Raw genomic sequence first — 27,720 nt, 5'->3', positions numbered from 1 at the left:
TTGCTTTTACACAGAAACTCAGTATCATGAAATCTATTTAGTCTTCAATATTTAGCAGTTCAATTAGGGTATTTAATAAAGAAAAACATGTTTTTCTCTGTTTCCATTGATGTGTAATAGAAACCTGAGCAATAACAAGATTACAGATATTGAAGAAGGTGCATTTGATGGAGCCTCTGGTGTGAATGAACTATTGCTCACTAGCAATCGTTTGGAAACTGTGCGAGACAAAATGTTCAAAGGACTAGAAAGTCTTAAAACACTGTAAGTGTAATTATTTTTTGTTCTTATTTCTTCTTTTCCTATTTTTTTCAAAGTAATATTCTATTTGTCTTAAAAACTTTGATTTTGGATTAGCTATGGATTACTCAAGCATATATTAGGTCTTTTTCCTATTTCACACAGAGGTTCTAACAAAGAATGTGAACTTTTTAATTCCTGATATAATGTAGGTGAAATTCTTCATTGTAATTATTAGATTATAGAAATTATGGGCCCTTTCAATTGCTGAAGCGGTTGAGAATAAGTAAGCATCCAAGTGCAGAAACAGAAATGAGAATAATCATCTTCTTGAAAGTAACAGAATTTTGCTTCGGAATTATACATTTTACATAATGGAATCTGGTTCAATCCAATTCAATCCTTATTGGTTTTCTTGCTAGAGGAAAAAATGATTCTGGGGGATATTGAAATGTGGGAAATGATTCTCTCCTAACTAATTTTAATGTCATTTCAACAGTCCGGAGGAGTGAAAGTACTATAGCTTGAACTTATTTCATTCTTTCCATGAAGGCAGTTTAGCTCTTTCCACTCAAAGAAAAAAAAAAGATGTTTATACAATCTCCAGCTTCTTGGCATTCTTCAGCATCAGTCCTTTTGATCAGTAGCCCAGAGCCCACATAAATGGTCTCTGGGGCTTCAGCTGTCTGAAGATATTGGGCATTTTTAATTTTTAATATATCAGACCTATAACTTTTCATTTAAAGCTGATAAATTTGTTAGAAGTAGCTAGACTACAGTGTAGAAGAAAATTACTTATCTGGTTAAGAACAAGTAGGAAAACAACAAACTTCAAAGCTTCTGTGTTTTCTAACAGATATATGAGAAATTTTAAAAGGTGCTTCATTCTTTATTTCTGTAATTTTTACTAAGTATTAGAATCATGCTGAGGAAGAGGCTGGGTAGCTTGATTTCTTTCATTTGAAAGATTTGAGAATGTCACAGAAGTGCTTTCTATCTTTTATCCCATGAAAATTTAGTATGGAAGGGACCTCAGGAGGTCAGCCTGATGCAGCTGTCTGCTCAAAGTAAATAGAAGTTCTGCACTGTCTTAGGCTCAGGAGCTCAGAGGGGGAAGTATGGACTGCTGTGTGTGTCTGATTTGGAGGACTTCAGTCAATTTTATTTACTGTTGATTACTAATTGTGAAAAGCTGAATGATTAGGGCCTCTTGTATTGGCAGAATAACTTTTTGTTCTATACTTCACACATGCTACACAGGTGCCAGGCAGTGCAGGAGTCACTGTGGTTCCTCTAGTGGTAGCAGTCCTTTCATATCATGCCTCTTGGCCTCTGCTTGGGAAGCAGTTCAGCTCTGGCCCCTGTTCTCACACCACTTTGGCTCCAGGTTTTGCTCCAGGAGCTACTCCATTGGCTGCAGTCCCTGCCTGTGCTGCTGCTCACCTCTGTCCCTTCTCCTGCTCCAGGGTGGTCTTCACAACTTCCCATCTCCTCCCTTCTGCTGCTATGTCCTTGTTGCTCCTTTTACCCCCACATATGTTGCCTTATTTTAAACTCACAACCTCTCTCAACTGGCATGGACCAATCTCTGACCTCTCCTCACTGAGGCCACCTCTTCATGTTTATACTTAGTTTACGTTTTGCAGGTACATTGTTTTTAATTTTAATGTCCTTCCCAGAGTGCACAGAGGAAGTTTTAGGTGGTTGATGTAATTCATACTTCAGTGAGAAATCAGTGCGAACACAAAACATTACTGAGCACTTTGACCAGCCATAAGCTGAAAAATGCTGAACTTTATTTCCTCAGGATGCTGAGGAGCAACCGTGTGAGCTGTGTGGGGAATGACAGCTTCACAGGCCTGAGCTCTGTCCGCCTACTCTCGCTGTATGACAACCAGATTACAACAGTGGCACCGGGCTCCTTTGATACCCTGCATTCACTTTCTACATTGTGAGTCACATTTGTGTCCCTTTCTAAATTCAATGTATATCAGGGAAGAGAAAATTGGGTGAGAAGTTGCAAGTCAGTTTACTGAAGAAATGCTTTCTGTGAGTAGCATCATTCAGGAACTTACTTAAACCCCTTTTTACATAGAAAGTGACACTTTGTCACTGAGTGACTAATTTGTGCATATTAAGGATGGCATGTTTATAAATAATGGAATAGTCGATATGTTTTTGCTGAAGTAAGGAGATGCAAAAATACTGAGACTTCTAGAAGTAAATTCATTTTTTAACTGGCATGTAATCAACTTAGCTGTCACTTTAGGTAGGAAACTTATTCTCTGGAGCAAATAAAAGATGGAAATCTTGAGATGACAAATTAATGGAATGGCTGTTGTCAGGTTAAAGCTAATAATATAATCAGCCTTCATCTTTATATGAAATTATTGTATTATCAGTACAGTGTGGCTTGACAACTAGTTAAGTCTTTGACAGTTTTAAATTATTTCTAAACAAGCTCTATTAGGATTCACTATGTAGGGCCTAGATTACAGCTTTTAACTATGGTTTGTACATACTATTGTTTGAAGAATTATATTTAAGCTTAGCTTTTTGAAAATAGAATACTTAGAATGAATAAAGTTCTATCACGAGAATTGAACTTCCATGTGGTTCTCAGAAACCTCTTGGCCAATCCCTTCAACTGCAACTGCCATCTTGCGTGGCTTGGAGATTGGCTAAGGAAGAAACGCATTGTGACGGGAAACCCTCGCTGTCAGAAACCTTACTTCCTCAAAGAGATTCCTATCCAGGATGTGGCAATTCAGGATTTTACATGTGATGATGGTAAGAAAGTTTATATTTTAAATCTTACAACTTTAGGTTTCATATGAATAGTTTCAAAATTTCCACAGGTCACAAAGTAATGTTCTTTAAATTGAGAAATAATATTTTTTACGTCACTTCATGAGTGTTTCCTACTCATTTGTCAGTTTAAAAACCTTTTATCCACTTGTAGATAATTAGCAGGCATATGTCTATAGTGCATACACTTTCCAATTTTTTTTTCACTTATGTTCTGTAATGTATTTATAATTTAGAAATAACACAAAGTAAATTGATTGAATGATGTAGTTCTAATGAGAATATTTTTGAATGATGAAGCACTCCAGACTACTTGATCAATTATCATGATGTTTTGCTCTGTTTGTGACTTCCAGAATTTCAGAATTCTACTCAACACTTAAAGAAAGAATGGATATCTTGCATCTCACTAATATACACTTCCACGTATTGAATTACTAGTTTGTTAGTTTACAAGGCTGTAACTTTTCTTTAAAGGGACTGTATTTATTTTAAATTATTTGCTTATTTTGAAAATCAGCATACATATATTGCTTGATTATATTTCATTTTAAGTTCCATTCTTTCTTTAATTTTTTTTCTAACAGTAGCATTTTTATATAGGAAAGCAGCATTGTACTTAATGAAGAGATACTTGAAATTTAAATTCTTGGAACAATGAAATGATAATATTTACCATTCATAGAGCTATTATAATGCAGAAATTGCATTTTTACTGTGGGAATTACATGTGGGACATTGTAGCTAATCCTCAAATGTCATTTGCATAGCAATCTTAGCATCTGTATATTTTTATTAACCAGGAAATGATGACAATAGCTGCTCTCCGCTGTCCCGCTGTCCTGCAGAATGTACTTGTCTAGACACAGTAGTTCGCTGCAGCAACAAAGGCCTCAAAGCTTTGCCTAAAGGCATCCCAAAAGATGTAACAGAACTGTAAGTGGCACACTTCTTTCCCTTTGTTAAAAATTAACGTCCGATGTATGGTGTCAGATTCAGCAATGGTTGGAGCATCGAAGAATTTGCTCTAGTATATCAGTTGAAATTTATTGATATACTGCTTTGTAGATATGAAGACTTGCAAAGAATCTTGAGAACTCTGATGTTATGTTTGAATTAGCAATGCTGGCTACATCTCAAAACACTCTTAAGAACCCCCTGTTGCTGCAAAGCTTTAAAAAAATAATATAGAAAGAATAGTAATCACTCTTGGAATTTGTAACTCCTACAATTAAACATTGTGTGTCACTAAATACGGTCCATTACAATGAGTTAAAGTATAGGCAAAAGTGAATCTGATTAATCTGAGAATACCATTGTAAATAGGAAGGAATGAAGTTCAATTATATTCAAAATAAAAAAAAAAAATAAAAAAAAAAAAAGAAGTGTGTTAATAGGTTTGTATATTTTCATGACAACTATTTTCTAATATTTTGAAAAGACTGCGTTTAATAGCTATAAAGTGAGAATTTACCATATTTTTCAAAAGGATAATGGAGGTAGTTCATATGCTTCTTCTGAACAAACAGTTCTTTTAAGTCAAGTGTTTACTTACAGTAGTTCAGTTATAATGAAGCTAAAACTACATAATATATCTGTTTGATAAAATAATTTTATCAGAATACTTACTCCTTCAGAGAGTATAAAAGTATTTTGTTGTGTTTTGTTTTCTATACAATCCTGTGCTCCATCAGTGTGTGGGGAGAGGGGGGGGAAGGCTTTTTGATCAGATAGGGATGGTTTATGAATTACTCGGTTTAAAAGAAATAAATAGGGAGTAGGGAGGTGGTTGAGGCACCATCCCTAGCGCTGTTCAAGAAGCGTTTAGATGAGGTGCTAAGGGATTTGATTTAGTAGTTGGGTAGGGATAGTGATAGGAGGATGGTTGGACTAGATGATCTTGTAGGTCCTTTCCAACCTTATGAACCTATGAACCTATAAATACTTTTCAGCCTATCCATACAGTAAAGGCAAAAGTTTTCAGAGATGTTGCAGCATGCTTGAAGGCATTATACTCAGAATCCTTCTAAGAATATCTGCAGCCAAGGCTGCTTTTAACTCAAGTGAGTTCTAAGCATTGGAATTCCTAAAGTATCTTCTTTGTATAGAGATAATGAAGGTATAGCTTTTACTTGGGATTCAGAAGAGAAAAGCAGTACCACCTTACTGCCGCCATCAGCAAGTCATTTAACCCATTTCTTCCTTAACTCTAAGGATGCAAGTGAGTGTGTTTGTTACTGAGAATTATGAGCATGAAAGAAGTATGATGTAATTCAGGCTCTGTGAACCTACAAAAAGGAAGGCAATAAATCTAACTTTTCTAGTGAAGGGTAATTTATTACTGTCTTCAGCCATAACATACTGCATAAGATCAGGCTTGTGATGTATCTTGTATGATACAACATGAGAGACACAAGAAGAAATTAGAGAAGATGATCAGAATTACAGGCATGACAAATGGATTTGCTTGTATTCAGAACTGGTATTAGTCCTTGCTGTTTCTACATTAAAACACTCCCTCTGAAATGTCAGGTTGTTTTTCTTATTTAGTGTGAGGGCAGTGAGACACAGGGACAAGTTGCCCAGTGAGGTTGTGGATGCCCCTACCCTGGAAGCATTCGAGGCCTGATGAGGCTTTGAGCAACCTGGTCTAGTGGGAGATGTCCCTGCTGTAGGCTGAGGTTGGAACTAGATGATTTTAAAGGTCCCTTCCAACCCAAACCATACTATGAATCTGTGATTCTTTTTGTAATAGCTCAAGTCCGCACTTAATATGACTTGCATAAGTCATACTTACTTTTCACCAGTAGGTGTGTGTGAAATGGAGATAATAATTCATCTTAAAAAGCATTTAAGAAGTAACAAAGACTGCTATGTACTAGTACTACTTCATAAAATTAGAAATATCTGATATAATAGTATTTGCATCTTAAACTACAGGCACTCTAGAATACAGTATTTGTACACTAGGCTTCTTATAAAATGAGGATATTATTTATTCATTAATAACTTTCTTTACTGATGGATTCTAAGATTAATTGATGAAGATACTATTATTTTAATGAAAGAAAGTAATGCTGTATATGTTGTTTTTCCATTTTAGTTATTTGGATGGGAACCAGTTTACTCTTGTTCCTAAAGAGCTCTCCAACTACAAGCATTTAACACTTATGTAAGTAGCTTTAAAACAACTTTCTCTACTCATATGAAAGCAAAATCGAAAAATCTCCCACTTCATTACACTTGGTTTAATTTGTAGGATAGAAAAAGAAAGAAAGAAATGTATCTTTTAGTAAATATGGCACTCAAATACATTTTGTAATGGAGGAGTTTTATTCCACTGATCGCATCCAACATATGATATACTCAGTCACATTTTATAAACTGGGATGTTTCAGAACAGTGACTACATCACTAAATAAATAAAGGATTAAACTGGGTGAAGTTATAAGATTTTTAAAAATATGTTAAGGTATTACATTATCTTGTTACATAGCTCCATAGAGGCTCTACAAAGAAAGACTCCTTGGTATGCTTCATATATGAATAGCAGGAGTAGCACATACTGTTGTTCTAATACTTGAATGTAAGCCCTTCTATTTGCCCAATAATATCTGGTTTAATAATGGTTCTAGAACTTCATAATCCCAACTCTGTGATTGACTCACTCTGATTTGAGGCAAATCACAAACTGCTCTGAAATTTATTACTTCTACGTCATGAAAGATTTGAATATGATTTCTGTACTTCGTAAGGATAAAATGAGAGAAACAGGAAGGCTGTAATTCTATTGTCTTTGTTAGCACTAGAAAAATTTATACCAGCTGAGTTTGAACTGCATAACATCCTGAAAGTACTCTGTGGTTTCAGTTTTTAATCGGGGAAAAAAGTAACAAAAGCAGGGAGAAACAAAATCTTTTATATTTCTTTTTGACTGATTTTAGAGTACTGCTGTGAAAATTGAAAATAGTTTGGCATTGAAAACCAAGAAATTTATTTCCTTTACTTACATAGTGCTAGATAAAAGTGGCCACAGTCACAAGTTTTAGAAAAGAGATGCTTTCAAACCTTTTTATACTTTACAAATAACATCAGCAAAAAAAATCCTGCAATATTCTCAAATGTATGTAGGTCACTCTGAAAGTAATACCTCTTGTTTATTTCCACGGAGGCTGATCAGATAAAAAGAGCTCAATTACATTAACTGATAGAGCACATTCTCCACTACAGAACACTATCTTTCAACAGTCACCAACTGAATTTTTTTAGTGTTGACCAAGAATCTGTACATTGTGCTCATAAGAATCTGCACCAGTGGAGGTGACTCACTGTTGCCACTGCTGAAATGCACCATCACCACGACCTTACTGCTCTCACATCCACTGTTCAATATCCATAAACGTCCAGCAAGCATCAATTAATGACCATGGCTGTTATGTTTGCCACTTGGAGGAATTCAGAGACACACCAGTGCTTCACCCACATTTCCATGTCACATGCCATTTTGTCAGACTGCTCCTCTGAAACAAAATGTAACAGAATATTGGTGGGAAAGTTCAACCTCTACTGCCATACAACCAACATCCACCTCTTAAATCCTGAGTCCATATAATAAAGTATAATTACTTTTTGAGCAGCCTTCAAATGGAGTATAGATCTGTTAGGAAGTCTCTGTTGATTGTGCAGGGAAGTTCAGTAAGATCTAACTCAAAGCACATGGAAAACAAATGTTGGAATTTCAGTGCATAGAAGCAAACATATAGATTGAATTGTATGCATTAACAGTGTCATTGGAGAATGGATATATGACTGGAGATGAAGTTCATTACAACAATAACAAGATTTCTATCACAAAGATTAGGTACTGCTGGTATATTTTTGACAAACATAGCCAGAATTATATAACTTTACCTCTTCATATAAAAACACACACAAACTATTTAGGAGAAATCTGTAATACAAGAACTTATAATTGAGAAGTAAATAAAATACAAAAGAGTATTAACAGATCATTTATCAGTCTTGCAGGGATACGTTGTTGTTATCTCTTCTATTGTATCCTCATACAGCTGTTCTGAATTTGAGAATGTTCCTCAGCTGTATTTGGAAGATAAAACACTAAGCATAATTCTTCTGTGGCAAACAAGGAATTACTTATGATTCTGTTAAGATCCAGAACTTCTTTCACGTGTAAATAGATAGCACTTTTATACATGGATAGTATGTTTGTTATTAATCAATTATCTTACATGCTTTCATGAAATTTCTAGTGGAGAAATGTGTGTAGTGCATAGCTGTTTAACAGTCAAAATACCAACATCGCCTCAGAAACAAATGCTTAAACAGATTCAGAATTAAATTTCACCACAAAAATACAGTAAACTTCAGTGAAATAACCAACAAAAAATGAAAACTAGAGAAAAATATGAGAATCAAGAACAGGCATGATTCAAACTCAATACAGCTTCTTCAAAGCTCCTTTGAAGCTTCCAGTATACTACTCCAGCTTCTATCACACTTACACTTAAGATTTTATCCATTAGAATATCGAACAACAAGAAAAATAAGACCATAAATCATAGATAGTGTTCTGTCTAATAGTCTGGGCTTTGATGTATTCAGCCTACAGATGTAAAGTAGAATATTATATGGTACTTACTAAAGTTTCATTAAGGACATGAAAAAAAATGTTTTCAACTTTAAACCATCGCTTTTATTTCTGTACTTGGGTTCATGTAAGATTGTGTTATTAACTTAGTAGCATGATGGACATTGCTGTTGTAAAAGAATGCATCACGCTGCTTTTTCATCTGTGTTGAAATGAAAATGCTTTTCATTGATCAAGCTAAACGCTTGCTGGGCTTGTGTATGGCATGTGAAAGTAAAAATGTATGCTGCTTTAAATATTGATACCAATGTTGATGCTACTTCTACTAATAAAAGTAATTTGTCTGTCAGTTTAACTTCCAGTGTTTCAGGACTCGGGCAGTCATTTTAAGGTCTGAATTTTTGAATTTATTTTTTATAGAGATTTAAGTAACAACAGAATCAGCACTCTTTCTAATCAGAGCTTCAGCAACATGACTCAGCTGCTCACCTTGTAAGTTTAAATGTGTAACATTGTCACTTTGAAAACATTACAGTGGTTTTTGCCTTGAAAGAAGGGGCATTTTCTTGATATTAAAGCTTGCTTGTTGTAGAGGCTGTAAAATAATTTGTTCCTAACGAGCTATGCGTGCAAAAGCTGTTTATGATCACGCTCTGCATGCTGTTTACTGAATGCTTGATTCACTTGCTGACAGTAATGTGTATGTTTTCAGAATTCTTAGTTACAACCGCCTGAGATGTATCCCTGCACGGACTTTTGATGGGTTGAAATCACTTAGGTTGCTGTAAGTATGACTTTTTAACTGTTATTCTTTTTCAAATCTTTTATTTGGACAAAGTAGATATCATTTTAAAATCTATCAGTTATTTGAGAAATGATAATTACATAGTCATAAAACGCTACATTCATTCTAGGGAGTATACTGTGAAAATTCTGCATAAGACATTATATGTGTATATAATGTCTTATGTCATATTATATATGGACAATGTATATGTACTAAAGCATATGCTAATGGCTTCCCTGCTTTTTAATCTTGACTGCACCTCTATTTTGAGTTATGTTCTTATTTGATATGATAATTAAACTCTAACAAAATTGTAATATACAGAAATTTCTCAGTTATGTATGAGGGTTTTTTCAGCTGAATTATGAGGATATTTACTCCAAAAATCAATTTCCATTTTTCTTGCTTCATTTGGAATGTTTCCAAAACCATTGCATCATGATTAACAATTAAAAACCAATAAAATACATGTCTGATTCTAAGAAAACTTTCACTTTTAACACTAAGAAAAACATGGTTGGAAGCGCATTAGGAGAAGCAACAAAAAAAGAGAAAGCAAAATATAAACCAGTCTGTCTACTTTAGCTTCAGTTTGCTATAAAAAAAAGATAAATTCTATATCAAAATATTTCCCAGATGAAAATATAATTTTTGCCTCTATTTGGATAGTTTATAACTGGTTTGTAGCTTAAATTAATTCAATGTCTGAAGCATGGCATTTATTTATGTGCGCTCATATAAATCCATTTATTTTATATAAATACCAAAAATTTCAAGTCTTAACCATAATTCTGTATTCATGTAAATGAATGAATTTGTATAAAAGGAGATATTTTTATGTAGGACACTACAGAAGATCAGTCCGTGTATTGATGCTTTGTAAGGTCTTTAATATCCAATTAGGAAAACAAGCTTAATATTTATTTATATTCATGAACAGTCAATACCTGTACTTTCCATATAACTGTGAAAGATAAAAAACACATGAATAAAATTAGTGAGAATTTCAGGGAACTGATGAAAAAAGTCAGAAATAACTCTTCTGCCAAGCCTAAATTCAGTGAGGACTTTGCAGGAATACACATTTGACAGACGTTTGTTCTTTGAATTTTAAAATATTCAAATCCTTATTAACATTTCTTATTTAATATATACGATGAAAAAATCAAGTGATAAGTAGGCAGCTGTTTAGAGCTTTTAAAAAAGACTGTAAACAGAAAGGAACTTAAAAATAAAGAAGTAAAGATTTGAACTGTTTACAGAAGCTGAAATTTGTAATGAATTTACAGTTTTATCCATATGTCTTACTTTATTTATTTTCTTTTTAAGGTCTTTACATGGTAATGATATTTCTGTTGTTCCTGAAGGAGCTTTTAATGATCTTTCATCATTATCACACCTGTGAGTATTCAGATGATAATCATGTCTTTTAAATTACATTTAGCAAATTTCATACAGTTTAACAATGGTAACAGTGAAGGTCTGCTCTGGAACAACCCCATGCAGCAGCACAGGCTGCGTGCTGGCCAGCTTAGCAGAAAAATCCTGGACCTCTTCGTGGGCAGCAAATTGAAGTCAGCCATGTGCCCTTATGGCAATGAAGGCAAAGATTCTCTGGGCTGAATTAGCAAGGTAGTTACTCCCCCCTGTTCAACCCTTGTAAGGGCAGTTCTGGAATATCCACTCCATTTCTCCAGTATAAAGTAGGTGTGTACAAAACACAGCAAGTCCAGGATAGGAGCAAGCAAGTGGAGTGGGCATCGTGTGCTGTGAGAAGACATTAAAGGAACTGGGTTTATTAAGGAGATAAAAGAGATTTTCGGGATGGACTTAACAGCAGTCTTCAAGCCTCAAGTCTAAGGGAATTACATCAATGATTGAAACAGATTTTTCATAGAGGCTGCAAAGTAAAGGATAGGCGTCAACAGTCACAGTCTACAAAGTGGGAAGTTTCATTGAACATAATGAAAAATTCTTCATCATGAGAGCAGTTCCGTTTTGGAAAAGGTTGCCTAGAGCAATGGAGGAATCACTCCATGTGGAGATTTTCAGAACTCAAGCTCTTACTTTGAAGTGAGCCATGCTTTGTGCAGGAGGTAGGACTAATTGACCTCCAAAGAGCTCTCCCAACCTAAATGATTCTGTGATTCTGTGGTGATGGGTTATTAAGGAGACATTGAATGCATGGCATTTGATTACAAAATCTCATCTGTGGCAATACTTCTGTTCTTAATTTTCAATGGGAACTCAGAGCAAGTTACCTACCTATAAACTATATTATGTTTATGGATAGTTATTAAATCTTTGCTTGCAGTTGAGGAGTAAGTTGATAGATGCCTTTAGATGTATTTTTTTATTTTTATTTTTCTGAACAGCTGTACTTGTTAAACAATTATCTCCTTCTAGTTCAGTGCTGGACATTTACATTTAATTTTCCATTTCTCAGAAATTTGATGAGCCTGATTAAGTTTAAGTCATTGATAATTCATTCAAATGCTACTATTAAACTAGCTCAACTGTATCAAATATCAGTAAGACTTAAATAGACTTGACAGTCTTTGCTGTTAATTTTTTTTAATGTTACTAGTTATCCTTTCCAGCATTCCTATTTTAGCAGAGCAACTGCATTACCTCAATTCAGGCTGACAATTACTCTTGTAAATATGACTTAGCAAATTGTAGTTGTTTTTTTTAATTTTTTTTTACATGGGGAGTTCTCCATAATTCAACCATATTACCAAGTCTAATTTTTGTTACTGCTCTGACTAAAGCCTGACTGAACATGTATATGTGTATATATACAATTTCTTCTGTTCAGCTGGAATTATGCAGCTATAACGAAGAGAACTTCCTACTCAGTATGGCAGGAAAGTGTTTCAGCAGTAGTTCCTGTCACCTTTGCTTGCCAAGCATTTTATTCTCTCTCTTGAAAATCTACTAAAGTTCCAAAGTTGTTCAACAATCTGAGAAAAAGGCTTGATGGTTATTGTATTCCTTGAAAGGGTTATGGATATACCTTTACAGAAATGCAAATTAACTGCATAAGATATAATTGTTCTCAGAGTTTTAAGAGTAATTATGATTCCTAGCAAAAAAAAAAAACAAAAAACAGACACTTTCAAAGCCTTTAGTGAAATTAATTCAAAAAATCTATCTACATTGTTTTTTAATTAAAAAGAAATCAAATTTACTTAAAGAGATATATTTACTTTTGCAACAGGGCAATTCTTGCATAGTTCCCACCAGGCTAGAGCAGTGTAGCTTTATTTACTTATAAAGGAGAGATCTCTTACAGAAGAGCACATAGCTGTGAGTTCAGTGGTAGAGCTCCAAAGAGGAAATAATTAAATCAAATTTGGAAGTTTGGAATTGAAGTTTGGAAACAGATGGTTTGTACCAGCCTGGGAATCACAAACCAAAAAGGAAAAATATCTGGATGGAACTCTGGGGTTGCTCTGGCTGCTTTGGAAGAAATATTTTTTTCTTCCTAACTTAATTTCCGAATATCAGTTTCATTCTTATGATGCAGCTAAACTCACTCATTATATACCAAAGGTAACAAAGAGCTAGCTTCAAAAAGTGTAGCCAAGAATGGCTAGGTTTCTGACCAGGTTTACTGCTAAAACTGTTTGTCATTTGAAACCTCAATTCAGACATTTCACACACTTATGGTCAGATTGGTGGAGGCTGGACTGATCAGTGCTTTGAGGAGGATTTTTTTTTTTGTCAACCTCTGTTTTCTGGGTTCTGTTTTTAAAAGCAAGCATTTAAAACCTTATTGCCTTTTTGCTTCTCTTCTTTCCACAGGGCTATTGGAGCAAATCCTCTTTATTGTGATTGTAATATGCAATGGCTGTCTGACTGGGTAAAATCGGAATACAAAGAACCTGGTATTGCACGATGTGCTGGTCCTGGAGAAATGGCAGATAAACTTCTACTCACCACTCCATCTAAAAAATTTACTTGCCAAGGTACTGTTATTTGTGTGTAAGTTTTTTTCACATGCATTTACATTTGAGTATTTGTTATAATCTTCACTCTGTCTTGTCATCGTTTTTCCTTAGACTTAGGAATCTAGCTGTTCCATTCAGGAATTGTATCTATTTTAAAGACTTCAGCAACTTTTTTTTCCAAGCAGGGGGTTGAGAAAGAAAGTCTTCTGATTTTCAGTGCAATAATCCTCAGAATATGGGTGTATGCAGGTACCTGGTACTGTCTTTGTCATGAACTGAAATTCAATTAATTAATCTGCACTTTTCTTAGCCAAAGAATGTTCTTTTCCTTCAACTTTTACAGTAAAAACTATAAATGTATTCATAATCCATACAATCTGCACTGTCTTAATGGTATGTAGTTGCATCAGTACGTCAAGAACGTTGTTTTCTTTGATGCTTCAGAAGAAAGCCTAAAAAATGCACAGTAGATAAAGGATGAGATTTCCATTATAGAGGTATCATTTCAGAATGTTACTATGTAAGGAGGTTTCTTGGGGTGTGAAACAAGTACTTATCTGCTTGTTGGCACTAGTGCTGTTGGCACCTTCATTGCAGCTTGTACTCCATTTAATTCTCAGGTTCTTTTTCTGAATCTTTGAATTTTTTGTCTTAGAAAGGTGTCCTTTTGATTCATAGGTGAGCGTTGACTAGGTTCGTTTTGCTGTTTAATCTTCCTCTGTGCTGTCCATTTCTCCCTTTTTAAATATTTTGGAAACACACTGTATCTTTGTCTTTCAGACTAAGGCTTATACTTGTAAGCCATTACTAAGCTTAGAGTTATTCGTGAGGCATCAGCTAAATATGATCTTCTCTTTTGTAGAAGTAATCTATTCTCAGAGTCTAGGTAATATTCAAGATATTTTTACTCATTTTTACTTCATCTTTTAACACATTAACACGTGTTAATCCATTTGTAAATTATTTCTTAAAAAAGTGCTGGGGCTGTACCAGAGTTAGCTTTCATTCCAAGTTGTTCTTTACTGCATGTTCATCCTATTTATTCTTCTCTCATTTGACCTTCTGTGAAAAGTCTTTTTGTAAACAAAAACAACTGGAAATTCAGCACTTTGGTTTTGTTTCACTTTGTTTTTATATATGATGCCAGTTAATTGTCTTTCCTTCCAAATCCTTCTTGCATTTTTTGATAGTACATCTTCAAGGTCATGCCTGTGTTAAGGGCATATGACACTAATCTTGTGCAAAGTTCTTTTGTCTGATTTTAAAAAGAAGATCTAGTGGCCAGTCTGATTATTTTCTCTACAAGCATACAGTATACATTGTAGATATGCTCTTATTACACGTTATTTTAGGGATATAAATGAAATAATATTTTCAGGAAGATGAAGGACTTGGTTGGTTATTTTTACATTTAAAAAATACCTGAGTCATCCCTTCCTACAATCACTGTTATGTTTCCATCAGAATCCAGATAGTATATCTTACTTCTCGCCTATCAGAAAATATCCTTTATATTATTATGCAGGGTAAGAACTGTATTTGTTTCACTTCCAAGAGTGGAGATCTGGTATTATGGATACCTTTGAGAGAAAATAATTTTCCTGCTACTGTTCTTCTGTGAAGATGCTCATAATTACAGATTGCCACTCAGCAGCTTTTCAATGACATGATGACCCTGTAAGGCCTTATATGTCTCTTACTCAAAGATAAGTAATTTTATCTTTTGTTTAAAAATGATCTTCTGAATAGGAATTAGGAAGATGCTGTATTCCTCCTAAAAGCAAAATTTTAGGCTACGAGAGTTGATTTTTGTCAGATCTGGTTATGTTCCGTTATTGTGTACAGAAAAAGTGTGTAATTCCCTCTTATAGGTATCTGGATTCATCTGAAAGTGAAATTGGTTGTTGAATTTGAATCACATAAAAAAAAAAAACAGTTTGCTGTGAAAATGAGCTTTTAAAAATGAAATCTCTGTTTTAAAATTCTTACAAAATCACTAAAAAAATGAACCTTACACTAATATATGAGTTGCTTTCTTGCAAGGATCATCCCTTAGTATTTTCTTCTTGCAGTTGTTTTTCTAGGTTTATGAGGTTTTTTTTTCTTTTCACGTGGCCTCTAACAGATTCTCAATCTTTTACTCTTTTACTATTCATGCCCTGCTTCTAGAGATTCCAGGGCCTTGTGGTTTTCTGATACCAGGTAAGGTTGCAAGTAAGACCTGGAATGGGTGATATGCTTAAGAACAGACCTTCTGACTTTCCTTTTGTGTATCTCAAGTGGAATTCTTTCCTACAACATGCATGCTTACTGTTTGTTCTCCCTTTTGATCAATTTACAACAGACTCACCATGATATATTACTTAACATAGGTATATGAAAAACTTAATTACTTTAAAAGCCTAGGTTTGGGGTCTGAAAGTTACCTGACTATTGCCACTGCATTATACTGACATCAGTGATTTCATTAGCAGTTTCAGTGTAAGTGACTCTGTAGATGCTGATTTTGATGCAAAAGCAAAGAGGATCTCTTGAGTCATTAAAAGTCAGTAATTCTTGCAAAGATCCATTGAGAAACAGATTTTGAGAAGGTTTATATTTTTCTTCAGAAAAATTACATAGGTATTTGTCTGTGTGTATGTTTAATAATAAAATAATACGCAGTCCATTTTTCACTCCTTATGGAAGAACAGAGCTTATTTTGCTTTTATTCAAAGGTTTTTTTTTCCAGTTACAGCTTATGCAAAGATATATATCAATAGTGTGAAACATTAAATAGGAAATACATAGTAAAAATGAGAATATGTTCTGGAACTTCCTTTACATCAAAAGTGAAAATATCTGAAACACTTCAATTTTTTGATCCTATAGCTGAGGAATGATGAATCAAATAATTCGTTTTTCTTGGATACATATATATTGAGAAGTTAGAAATTAAAACTTATGACACAAAATCAAACAGTATTGTTTACTAATTTGTTGGAAAATATGTTCCCTTTTTATGATTATTTTAGAGTTGAAATTTAGCTTGCTAATTCATATAGGGAAATCATGTCAGTTAATGGATGTTTTTAAATTCATGCCAAATAATGCTCATCTTCTTGAATTAAAAGTAGAATTGAGGCCATGGTGTTTGGAACAAGAGCAGAGATTTACACTTTGCAGAACAGTAAGGGCTTCTTACTCCGTATGTTTTTCATAGGACATCTTAATACCCTCCAGCAATAATTTGTAATAGTCTAAGGTGTTTTTTTTTCAACTTGCCTACCTTTGCTGTTTGCTGCTTCAAGAAACTGTAATCAGCTATAGATTTTTATTTCTAAATAAGATAATAAAAACAGCAGTAGTCAATGATCTACATAAATGTTGACTTAGGCAATTGTTGCAACTCAGCATAAATTACTGTGTTCATCTCCCAGCATTTACTTGCAAACTGACACAGATGGATACCAGCAACTAGAGATTAAAGGAAAAGTTTGTCAGTCTCTCTGTAGCAACCTTACTGTATCCTTCTAATCATATAGCTTCCTTCTATGCCACTCCTTTACAGTAGCTTTTTTGAGGTTAATTGACAAATAAAAAATAAATTTTAAAAGATGTAGAAACAAAAACAAAAAACAAAAACCAACCTCATATCTCACTGTTACTTCAGAAAAATTTACAGTCTGCCTTGTTTCATTTAAAATCTCTTAGAGAGCAAACAGGCAGTTCCACCACTAGGTCTGAGGAGTTTGGTTTGCTTAATCACTGAAGAAATAAAAAGTTAAAAATTTTAAAATTACCTGTAGAAAAGTATAGAATTTCCCATAAGTCAAATCTGAAATCAAACTGGAGTCAGTAATGTTATCAACTATTAAAACTGGAGACAGTAGAGAATGTATGTTAATTCTCTTAACAGGCGTTTGGACAAGTCACCGTTTTCTTCTACAATAATTAATCTTAAGACTTCCACAAATTATTTGAAAATGAAGCATTATTATAAGCAGATGATTTCTAATTTTAAACAAATAACTCCGTTTATTTGGTTGTCTGACAAAAGAAAAAACAAAAACACTGCCAGATCAACTGTTGATGTTTTATAATGTGAAAATTTGCCATGAAATATCAGTGTTAAAATTGTAAGCCAACAGAAGATAAGTAAATATCTAATATTTCTATAAAGCAAATACGATTTACGTGGATAAAAAATCAGTCTGGTTTGTAAAACTTTAGATTTTGTCAACATTCATTTCTAATTTCTATTGTCATAACCATTAATAAAAGAAGCAAGACTGAAGGCATTGAAGGCAGCCCCCTTTTTGCATGTAGATTCACAGTACTTTGGGGCTCAGCTAACACAGCAATGAATTATGAGACACGGTGCTGTATAGACCTACTTACAGTGAGATGTTTCAGACAGTATAATTTACATTACAGTTCAAAGTTGTTCAACCAATTTTGCTATTAATTTCATTTTGTCATTAGTTCTAAGTGATCCTGCAAATAAATAAATAAAATTAGTTCTTGGTAATACCACCAATGGAAGGACTGGAAACTGCAATAGCCTTTATTTTCTCATATGCAATTTTTATCTGATATAAAAAGCGATAGTTGAAACTGTATTCTTAATTTTGTTAATAAAAATGGAAGGCAATTATGGATTATCATGGATTTCAAAGAATGAGGATATCAAAATCAATTTCAGCTTCTTTTTTTTTTTTTTAAGCTATTTAAGCCAAAAATGGAGCAACAAATATATTTGGGCATATCAAAAGAATTAAGGACAATCAATCATTCCATTCATGCAGAAATACCACAGTCTTAAATATTATTTTAAAATGTATAGCAGTGTAGCAGATACATCCTGTCAAATATAAATTAGTAGTTTGTTTCTGAATATCACATTTGTATTTTTAAGGGCCCGTGGATGTCAATATTCTTGCTAAGTGTAATCCTTGCTTATCAAATCCATGTAAAAATGATGGCACCTGCAATAATGATCCAGTTGACTTCTATAGATGTACTTGCCCATATGGTTTCAAGGTAGGTACTGGATGAAGAGGAAAAAAAATTACTGAAATATTAATCTCTCCCTTTTAACAACAATTTGTTTTAATTGACTCCCTTCCATTACTGTCTGTATTTTCTTCTTAAATGACATCTGTTTCCTGCATAGGGTCAAGATTGTGATATTCCCATTCATGCCTGCATTAGTAACCCTTGCAACCATGGCGGAACTTGTCATTTGAAAGAAGGAGAAAAAGATGGTTTCTGGTATGTTGTTTTTAACTCCAATAACAGAATTACTGGAAAACTGCTGACTTTTATATGCTGAAATAACTGGTGTTAATCTTTGGGTTCTCTTTGTTGATGGTTGCACTACAAATGCAGGTAGTTTTTCAGTGCTTCTGAAGTTTTCAGATATGTTGCTGTTCATTGAATGCTTCTATAGCCCCAGAACTGTTAAAAACAACAATAAATGCTTGTGATTAGTTGAGGCTTATCAGGTCAAGACAACATAATATTGACTCCATTATGCTAATTAATAGCTGGCTAGATCCCTGCTGAAAAAATCTCACAATTCATCTGTTGTTGTGTGTATTACTTTAACAGACAGCATGTAAATGATAAAATTTAAATCCCAGTGAAAGAGAAAATTAATGATTCCTTTGAAACTCACTATGCGAGCAGATAAACATGCTGTGAGCATTTTTAATCTTGAGTTATTTAATCACACAGTACAATTACTCCAGATGTACTTCATGAATTATGAAATAAAGTTCTTTCACATTCTTCTGTGAAATTATTAGTCATTTAATAATCTACACCTCAAGCTTGTTAGAAATAGCACTTCAAAAAGAAACAACTCATTATCCTGCAATTCATTAAGACATTATTTATATTTTTAATCCATGTTCTGCCCAAAGATTAAATATTTTTCTACTTAGATTAAGAAATATATCTTAATATTACATCTCTAGAACTTAAAGTGATATCATCATTTACTTTTTTTTTTTTTTGAAGAACAAGTTAAACAACAACAAAAAAGCAGGATTATTTACCTTAAAAAATAGGATCTCATTTAGTAATAGAAAGGTAGCATGCCTTTCAAAAGAGCTGACCAGTCATTTAAGAAATGCCTTAAACTGAAAGATACATATTTAGCAGCTTTTTTATCTGTAACTGAAAATGAAAAAATATTTTGGGTATATTTTATTATATTTATTTTATACTAAACTAAATAGTATAAATAAAAAAACTAATAATAAAATAAATTAAAACAATAAAATACAAAATATATAAAATAAATAACTTCTCTTAGAGGTGATGGTTATAATTAGTATCCCTATTAATTACAAAAGTTCTCTGATCTCCCCAGGTAAAATATTTGTGTGCTTGGTTTTATTTTTGGTTTTACAGGTGTACTTGTGCAGATGGATTTGAAGGTGAAAATTGTGAAATAAATGTTGATGACTGTGAAGACAATGACTGTGAAAATAATTCTACTTGTGTGGATGGAATTAATAATTACACTTGCCTTTGTCCACCTGAATATACAGGTAGGAGTATAAGAGAATGATCTTTCCTATTAGGAATTTCTCTCTATTTTTGTACGTGAATCAATTTACACTGCAATTGACTTACCGACAAGTTTCCCTCAATAATTCTCTACTGTATGTTTTTTTGTCAAAAGTAGACTTAATACCCACTCATTAATTTCCCTGTTAGTTTTGAAATTATAGCATTGTGAAATTTAAAAGATGTTTCAAAATGTGCTCCTTGCATATGTCTACCCCAACCAGACCAATGAAGAACACCCACACATGCAAAAATCTGAAAAAATATATTACTTTTATCTTCTCCAAGTTGCTGCCAGGGCAGAAAAGTATCTCTTTGAACTAACAGGGAAGTGGATTTGGTATCCTGGATGTTGTCCTGCTCTCCTTTAAAAATATTAATACAGATTGTGATGAAGAAAATAGTACCACAAGAAAATAGCATCATTTGAGTTGGCAGTCAGACTCCTCTTTTAGAGACAATTTTTAGAGGGTACACTGCTTGCTCTCATCATCTCTGTGAGAATGGAGAATTGTTAGAACAGGAACACTTGAGAACAAGGAGAAGGATCTACTGTTTGTGTTCACCTGTTCGATAGTTTTTCTAGTTAGATAGATCTGCCTTCTGTCAGTTAGCTGACCACTAGGAGAATGCAGAGCTTGAATTTACAAAACCATAATTTGAAACACATAAAAAAGAAGCAAGATCCTCTCTAACCTTAGAATTAACTAACAATACCTAGTCACCCTTTTCACTTAATATATTAAGTCCTACTGCATCTATTAGTTATACTTTTCACCATCCTCACAGAGCACTAAATTTGAGCTCTGGAAAACTGGAAGGAGAGGTAAAGTAATGAAGTAATTTCATTTATTGAAAACATAGCTAACACCTTTTTAATCCAAGATATTTCCATCATTATTTCTACAACCTACTGGATTGTTGAAATGATTTAGAGTATTCAGATTTGAAGTCTCTATATAAATCTTGAAAATCCTATGTGAGTAAAAAATGATAGAACACAGGTATAAGAAATATGATTTCATAATCTAATGTATGTATTCATCCAGTACTTTTTTCTGGACAAATGTTTGGAACAAATTTCTCCATGAAGAATGAGCCACAATACCTAAAGGGATATGAGTTAAAAGCATATGTAGCCAGAATAAGATAAATAAGAATAACGGGGTGATCCACATATGGAAGATTAGATATAACCTACTGCTTAAACAGAAAACTTTTTTGTCAGGTACTACTACCTCTGTGTAACTAAAAGCCACCGAAAATTCAAGCCTTAGGAACAAATAATAGGCAACAGTATAAATAACTAGTGGCAGATGTTTGTTATTTCTCCTATATCTAATATTTCAGCTATATCGGTGTTGATTTTCCAGTATCAACTGCTATCTCATCTGAAAATGAACAGATACTCTTTTGTGTAGGATGGAAGAAAGAAAACCGGTCACATCAGTCTAGTTTTTCTTTTTAACGGTTTCACACTATGAGGTTTCATGTACTTATTAAATAGTAGACTATTAGTTTGCTCATCCATCCTCCTCAACAATTTTTTGCCTGTGTTCCTTGTTTCTTCATTTCAAACATTATTCTAGGTGCATTTGAACAGCTAGAGCAGACAGCTTGTATTCATAATAACCCATGGGGAAGGGCTGTTTTGTATTACATATCCATGGAGTGGATACAAAGACTTGTTTGTGCTAGACTAAAATTTTGATTGTGTGCTTGCTGCATTTCTGTTGTATTTTAATTGAAATTGTTTAATCGCTTTACATTTACAATTACAACTTCAATTGTAGCATTTCTTTCTATAAGTTAGAGCAAAAAATGAGAGCATAAACGTTGGCAGCATTTTAACTTGATGTTTGTATTGTAGATGTTTTGGAGGATTTTTTTTAGTTAAAATAGAAGAAAGTATTTTTAAGTTTGACTCATATCTAAAGAAATGACAATTACTTTGCTTTGAGGAGCCTGCTGTTGTTGTAGAATACTGTGTGTAGTTTTAACAGGAAAATGCTGTGAGTTTACATGGCAGGTGGTTTTGTTTCCTGACTGTAATTCTTTTAGAAAAGCAGATTTGTTTGCAAGATACAGTGCCTGGTCAAAATTGTTACTGAGATCAGTAGGTGATCAGTGGATTATTTCAAAACCTTACCAAAACAAGGCACACAAGTTTTTCCAAACATGCAAGACCAGAGCCTCCACTCATTTTTACTGACAAGTTGGACATAAGTTATAGCGAAATCTATTTTTTTTCATTCCACAGGACATAGTACAGAATTCTACAGTACATCTGAAGATAGGATACATTGTGTGAGATCTTAAGCCAGTTTTGATTCAGATAAATTATAAGGAGATAATATAAAATGTTAAGTAACTTCCAGTGTTAAGAGTTAGTCTGGATACGTTAGGATCTAGAAATAGTGTTTAGAATGTAAAATGATCTTACATTTGCCTCAAGTGTATATGCAATACAAAATTATTTATAGGATTTTTTTTCCTCTTGCCCATAGCTTGATTTGAAAGCAGTAGAATCCATACCTAGTATTGATACAGTGACTTTTCATTAAAAGTTTTGCAGGCATTTGGATCTTGGTGTTTGTTCTATAAGGTTAAAATCAGATCTGTATATTGCTAATGTGCTTTGTTCATTTGGTTTTTTTTTCATGGAAGGCACTTTTCAGTAGATGAATAGCTGTACTAGCTGGCAAAAAAAATAGGTTCATCATCAGAAAAACTGGCTATATATTCAGTAGGTAAAAACATATTTTTAAATATGAAAGTATGTATCTCTAGTTCAAAAGGTCCCTGGACCATAAGTTCCTGGAAGCTGAACAGAATACATACCAGGAAAATGCTACCTTAGCCTTGTCATATTGTCTTTTAATTTTGCTGACAATACTTTGTATAGTTTATGTGCAAGATGCCACAGCAGGGATGTACTGAATGTGGAAGTGCATCAACCCAGAATATTTTTTCATTTTTTCATTTGCAAATATGTTTTGTTTCAGTAGCACAGTATAACGAAGAAGTCAGTTGGAACCCATTGGTATGAATTGTAAATCATTCTTCTTTAAAATTTTAATATTACACAGAGGACTTTTTGGAATCACAAATTAACTCTGAAAATAGATACAAAAATATTAAAATTATTGTAAAGAATGTTACAGTGCAAAAGTCATTCACTTCTTGCCTTTTCTAACAATCCCTTGAAAATTTACACTTTTTAAATAAGTGCTATTGATTTAAAAAAAAAAAAGAAAGAAAGAAAGAAAAAAAAGCCTGGTAGCTTATGTTATTGCTTAAGAATCAGGAATCGATTTTTCTCTGCCTCAGTTAAGTTTTGCAATTGCCTCCACAAATAAAAGTGGAAAGAGAAAGAAAGGTATTTGCACAATACTATGAGCTTTCTTAAGATCACAGACTGTAACTGTGAAATAACAGGAAGCAAATGGAATCATCAGACTTTCAGACTGTCTGATGAAATCTTGAGAAATACAGCACTAAAATGCTTCGCTATGTCCTGCACTCTTTATCTCTGCTGTTCTCTTAACATTATCATCTCCTTTATTTTAAACTCAGTCTAGTAAACACCAGGTCATTTTGTGTGCATTCTATAGACTACAGATAATCATTTCTCTTCCTCTTTACCATCAGCCATTAGATCACAAATCTAACAGATCCAGAAGTAAAACCTTTCTTATGCCACTGGTAGCATGTACTCCTTACCTTTTCTGTTTGTTTTGCTCTGCTGTAGGTGAGACTGAAGCTTGCTTCATTTTTGCTATATCAACATCTCTGCTGCTATAGCTGTGCATTAGCTTAATGTGCTATGCTGTTGTATTACAATGTAAAAAGTCTCTTGTCTCTTCTGTCTTTGTCACTGCAAGCTGCTAATCTGAATGAAGTGGAAAAAGGTCAGTTGTCTTTTAAGCCTATTTTCACTTTCCTTTCCTTAAAGGTGCATGGATTTAAGTTCTTACAAATGATCAAATAAATCATATATAGGTATCATTTAGAAAGCTCACTGCAAATCCTGAAATCAGTCACATGGATATAGCTGTGAATACATACTGAAAGAGTGCCATCGAAGATGCAGATCATGATGCGGGAGTACCTTAATATTACTTTTTTTCAGATGTTTTAAAAATTTGCGCAGCCACTGATAGGACTGAAGGAAAGCTTTATGTTGTGATCTTCTGAAATCTTTATTCTCATCTTTAAGACATACTGTGTTTCTGTTCTAATGTATGCTGTGTTTTTTAGCACTGTTCTTCTGTAATTTCTTTATTAAATGATGGTACTTGAAATTACACTTGAGTATAGAATGGTAGTCTTGCTTATCATATATGAGTGACCTTTTTGCCATAAGTATCTAAAGAATCTGAAGTGATCTCATTAAGCTCAGGCTACTGTACAAGAAATGTAATGATTGTGGTATTTATAATGTGAACTTCAGTTGTTTTGTTTTTTTTTGTTATTATTATTATTATTCTCTGCCTGACACCTATCTCTCTAACAGAGATAAATCATTTTCTATACAAGCTGATTTTCTGTACGATCTAATCTAAATAATCTGAAACTACCATAATTGTTGGCAGTGTATTTGTAAATTGCTTATTTAGTTCTGAAAAGCAAATGATACAAATCAACCTGAAGTGTATTTTGTATCAAGTAAATTTGATAAATATATTGTGCAGTCTATAAAAAAATGTGATATTTCACTAGTAATGAAAAATATTTCCATTAACAACTAAATGTTTAGCAAGGGTGCATTTATACTATCTGGGGTGCAGTTATACTATCTGTGTTGACATCTGACACCCTTGTAACTTAAGTTCAGAGCCTGAGTTCCCTCTGCAAATGACAGAGAGAAGCAGATACTTCCAGGAAGTGATTCCAACCGCAGGTTAGAGATGCCTAAAGTTACATACAATTTAGACACCTCTGTGTACTGCGTTTTATGATTACTTGTTTGGACTAATAACAATTGCCCTTAGATTTTTTTTTCTCCTTGTCACTTCAGAAGTTCTTATGTCTTCATTATTCTGTTGCTGTACCCGTATGAGTCTGGTTAAGAGTACTTGTCACTAGGAGAACCAGAAAAAGTACAAGTTCAGTACAGATAAATATAGATGTTGAATTATTTGTTACCCTCATTTTTAATAGCAAATAAATGAAGCAGATTATAATAATCAGTTCAATGTTTGTGATTTATTTTTATTTATTACAGATACCTAGCAATGTAAATTGGAAAATTCTAGGGTTTTCTTTTGTAAATTAAAAATAAAACCCCTAAACTTATTTTCTGTGCCCATGAAAAACAGTTTTTTAAATAGAATCTAAACTGAAAATGCTACTTTGAAGAGACTCAGGCCTCAACTTCAAGTTGAAACAGATGTTATCTGTGCATAATTAGGCTTGTTGGTAGTTTGAATGTCTTTTAAATGTGATAAAAGGTAGAAAGGCAATGAATTCTATACAGAACTGTAGTCATGGTAAATGTATGACACGAGTGTGAACAAGAAAATATTAAAATTACTGATTTTATCAAGAACGAATTCCTTACAAATAAATTATCAAAGACATGGAGATGTGAACTAAGTTCAGCACAAAAATTAAGCAGATGTGTGTGATACATGCTTGTATTTGCTTGCACACAGAACATGAAAGTCATTATCAGTATATAAGCTGTTTGGAGCATCAATCAGTTTTTTCTTGGCAGGCAACTTTTGAACTGTGATGATAGAGGGAAAAAGAAAGATAATGAAAAGTAATCATCTCAGTTTAGGCAAGCCCTAGACACAGATGTAAATTTTGTTTTTACGCTTCAAAACTTAATTACGTAGCCTTCTAGCAGCTACAGATAGATATTTTAACTTGTTGGTTGTTTTTTTTTCTTCTCAGTAGTACAGTTAGTACTTTAAATGCCTTTTCTCATGATTGTCAAACTCAAAATTTAATAAAAATACAGCACTTTTCTGTATGTAGTTTTAAGTAACACTACTATTTTTCAACCACTCCTGTATGGCACTGAGTATTTAAGTCAGAAGTAACTGAACAGAGACTCTCAGTCAAAAACTAGATTAAAATGCCCATCTGATAAAAATTAAAGACTGTGGAAGTTGACTCACAATGCATAGCAACCAAGATCAGAAGCTGGAAAAACAATAAATGTACATATTTCCTGCTATACCAGTAATTATTTATGTCTGCAATATGTATTTGGCATTCTAGCTTTGAAGCAATTGACAGGTCTTTCCTTTGTATTCTTTATCTAGTTTAACATCATACTCAGCTTTACTAATACATTGGTGATTTTAAGCTTGTTTCTTCATTAATTTTGCCTGTAATTTCCAGTGTGGTCTAATATTAATGACCACTTGTGTTAGAGCTCTTCTATTCATTCAGAAATATTCTGGATCACATTGCAAAGCAATAATTTATTGCACAATTATTCAAAATAACAATGTTGTAAATCATTTTTGCATCATTATGTTGTTCTTCCTAATTTATTGTACTTCATGTCTTCATATATTTAGAAATCCAAAGTTAAGTTATTCTGTGATTTATAAGCTCATCAAGTCCTGAGTGAATTAACATATACAGAGGAAACATAGACTATGAATCTAGCAACCTTGGTTGGTTATTTATAGGTTGAACACAATATCATCTGTACTAATAGTACAGATAATAGTACATAATAGTACTGTCTGGCTGTTTAAATCTGCAACAACTTTTACATCTTAGTAGAAATCTCAGTAAATATTTCAGGTTTTACCTCGAAGGATTGCATATATTCAGGTTGTGCCAATGATGAGGAATTCCACTGTTTTCAGTGCTACTCCATACCTGAAACCAGACTGCATAGATTAATTAAACAGGATGTCTCATGAAAACAGTTCCTGCTGATCCTAATTAAACTTTGAAAGTTTTTCGTAGAATCTTTGACATTATCCACTAATTATTTAAGAAAAAAAAAATTTGCTGCTTATTCTTCTACATACAAAAATGTTGCTGTCTTCGTGTTCTAAAGCATGCTGAGTAAGCCAAGCTCTTACAGAACCCTCAGTCCTAATGCTATTAGGTGAATGGAAGAATGTACACATACACTGGTATCGAGCTTCCTAGAACAGAGACATTCGTACACAATAGATTTTCCAGTGTTTTGTGTTATGATTTTAAAACCACTTCATTTTTTTTTTCTTTAATTGGAGAACTCTCTAATATTTCCTTCCAGTAAAGTCAAGGAGTCTAAGCTGGTAAATCTTTTACTTCCTTTTTTTCACTTCCATCATTCTCTCTTCATTAAAAAAAAAAAAAAAAAAAAGATTTTCTCCTCAGTTAAATTCTGAATAACAAATTGGTTATTCAGTATGGCAAAAGAGATGTTCCTTTACAAGGAAGTTACTCTTCAGCGGTTTGGATTCCATCTATCAAATCTTTATGTAATTTTTCTATCTAATTCAAGCAGTTATGTTTTGGATATGAGAAGGCTCCACTCAGAGTATAAATCTGTTAACACTGCAAATTAAGAACCAGCATTTTAGGTTATTTTGGTTTGTTCTTCTGCTAATTATATTTTCATTTAAAAATTCAGTATCTGATGTAAATGTTTTCGATTCTATCTCAGATTTTTAATTGTTTTTCTTTTCATTAATTCTCTGCAAGTCTACTATGAATTCTACCAACTACAATGACAGTGTTTAGAGTTCCTTTAAAACTGACTTTTTTGTTCATAGAATTTTGTTTTCTCATTACACTACACAAAC

General features: G+C 33.3%; 1 protein-coding gene across 2 annotated transcripts in view; it reads left to right on the top strand.

Moving 5' to 3' along the window:
• SLIT2 (slit guidance ligand 2) overlaps positions 1 to 27,720 on the top strand; it is a 231,580-nt gene that overhangs the window by 182,359 nt on the left and 21,501 nt on the right. For both annotated transcript variants that reach the window (XM_065735731.1, XM_065735730.1), the window contains 12 exons: positions 121 to 264; positions 2,048 to 2,191; positions 2,864 to 3,030; positions 3,852 to 3,984; positions 6,152 to 6,220; positions 9,077 to 9,148; positions 9,369 to 9,440; positions 10,773 to 10,844; positions 13,251 to 13,414; positions 18,294 to 18,418; positions 18,552 to 18,649; positions 19,796 to 19,935. In XM_065735731.1, the coding sequence (XP_065591803.1) occupies positions 121 to 264; positions 2,048 to 2,191; positions 2,864 to 3,030; positions 3,852 to 3,984; positions 6,152 to 6,220; positions 9,077 to 9,148; positions 9,369 to 9,440; positions 10,773 to 10,844; positions 13,251 to 13,414; positions 18,294 to 18,418; positions 18,552 to 18,649; positions 19,796 to 19,935 (1,400 nt within the window). The remainder of the gene's footprint in view (positions 1 to 120; positions 265 to 2,047; positions 2,192 to 2,863; positions 3,031 to 3,851; positions 3,985 to 6,151; positions 6,221 to 9,076; positions 9,149 to 9,368; positions 9,441 to 10,772; positions 10,845 to 13,250; positions 13,415 to 18,293; positions 18,419 to 18,551; positions 18,650 to 19,795; positions 19,936 to 27,720) is intronic.

This window comes from Cyrtonyx montezumae, unplaced genomic scaffold (genome assembly GCF_038088225.1).
Source record: "Cyrtonyx montezumae isolate F1298 unplaced genomic scaffold, pur_monq_1.0 scaffold_2, whole genome shotgun sequence".
Classification (NCBI taxonomy): Eukaryota; Metazoa; Chordata; class Aves; order Galliformes; family Odontophoridae; genus Cyrtonyx; species Cyrtonyx montezumae.
Note: the sequence above shows the minus strand (reverse complement) of the source record. Positions and strands in the feature narration are given on the sequence as shown.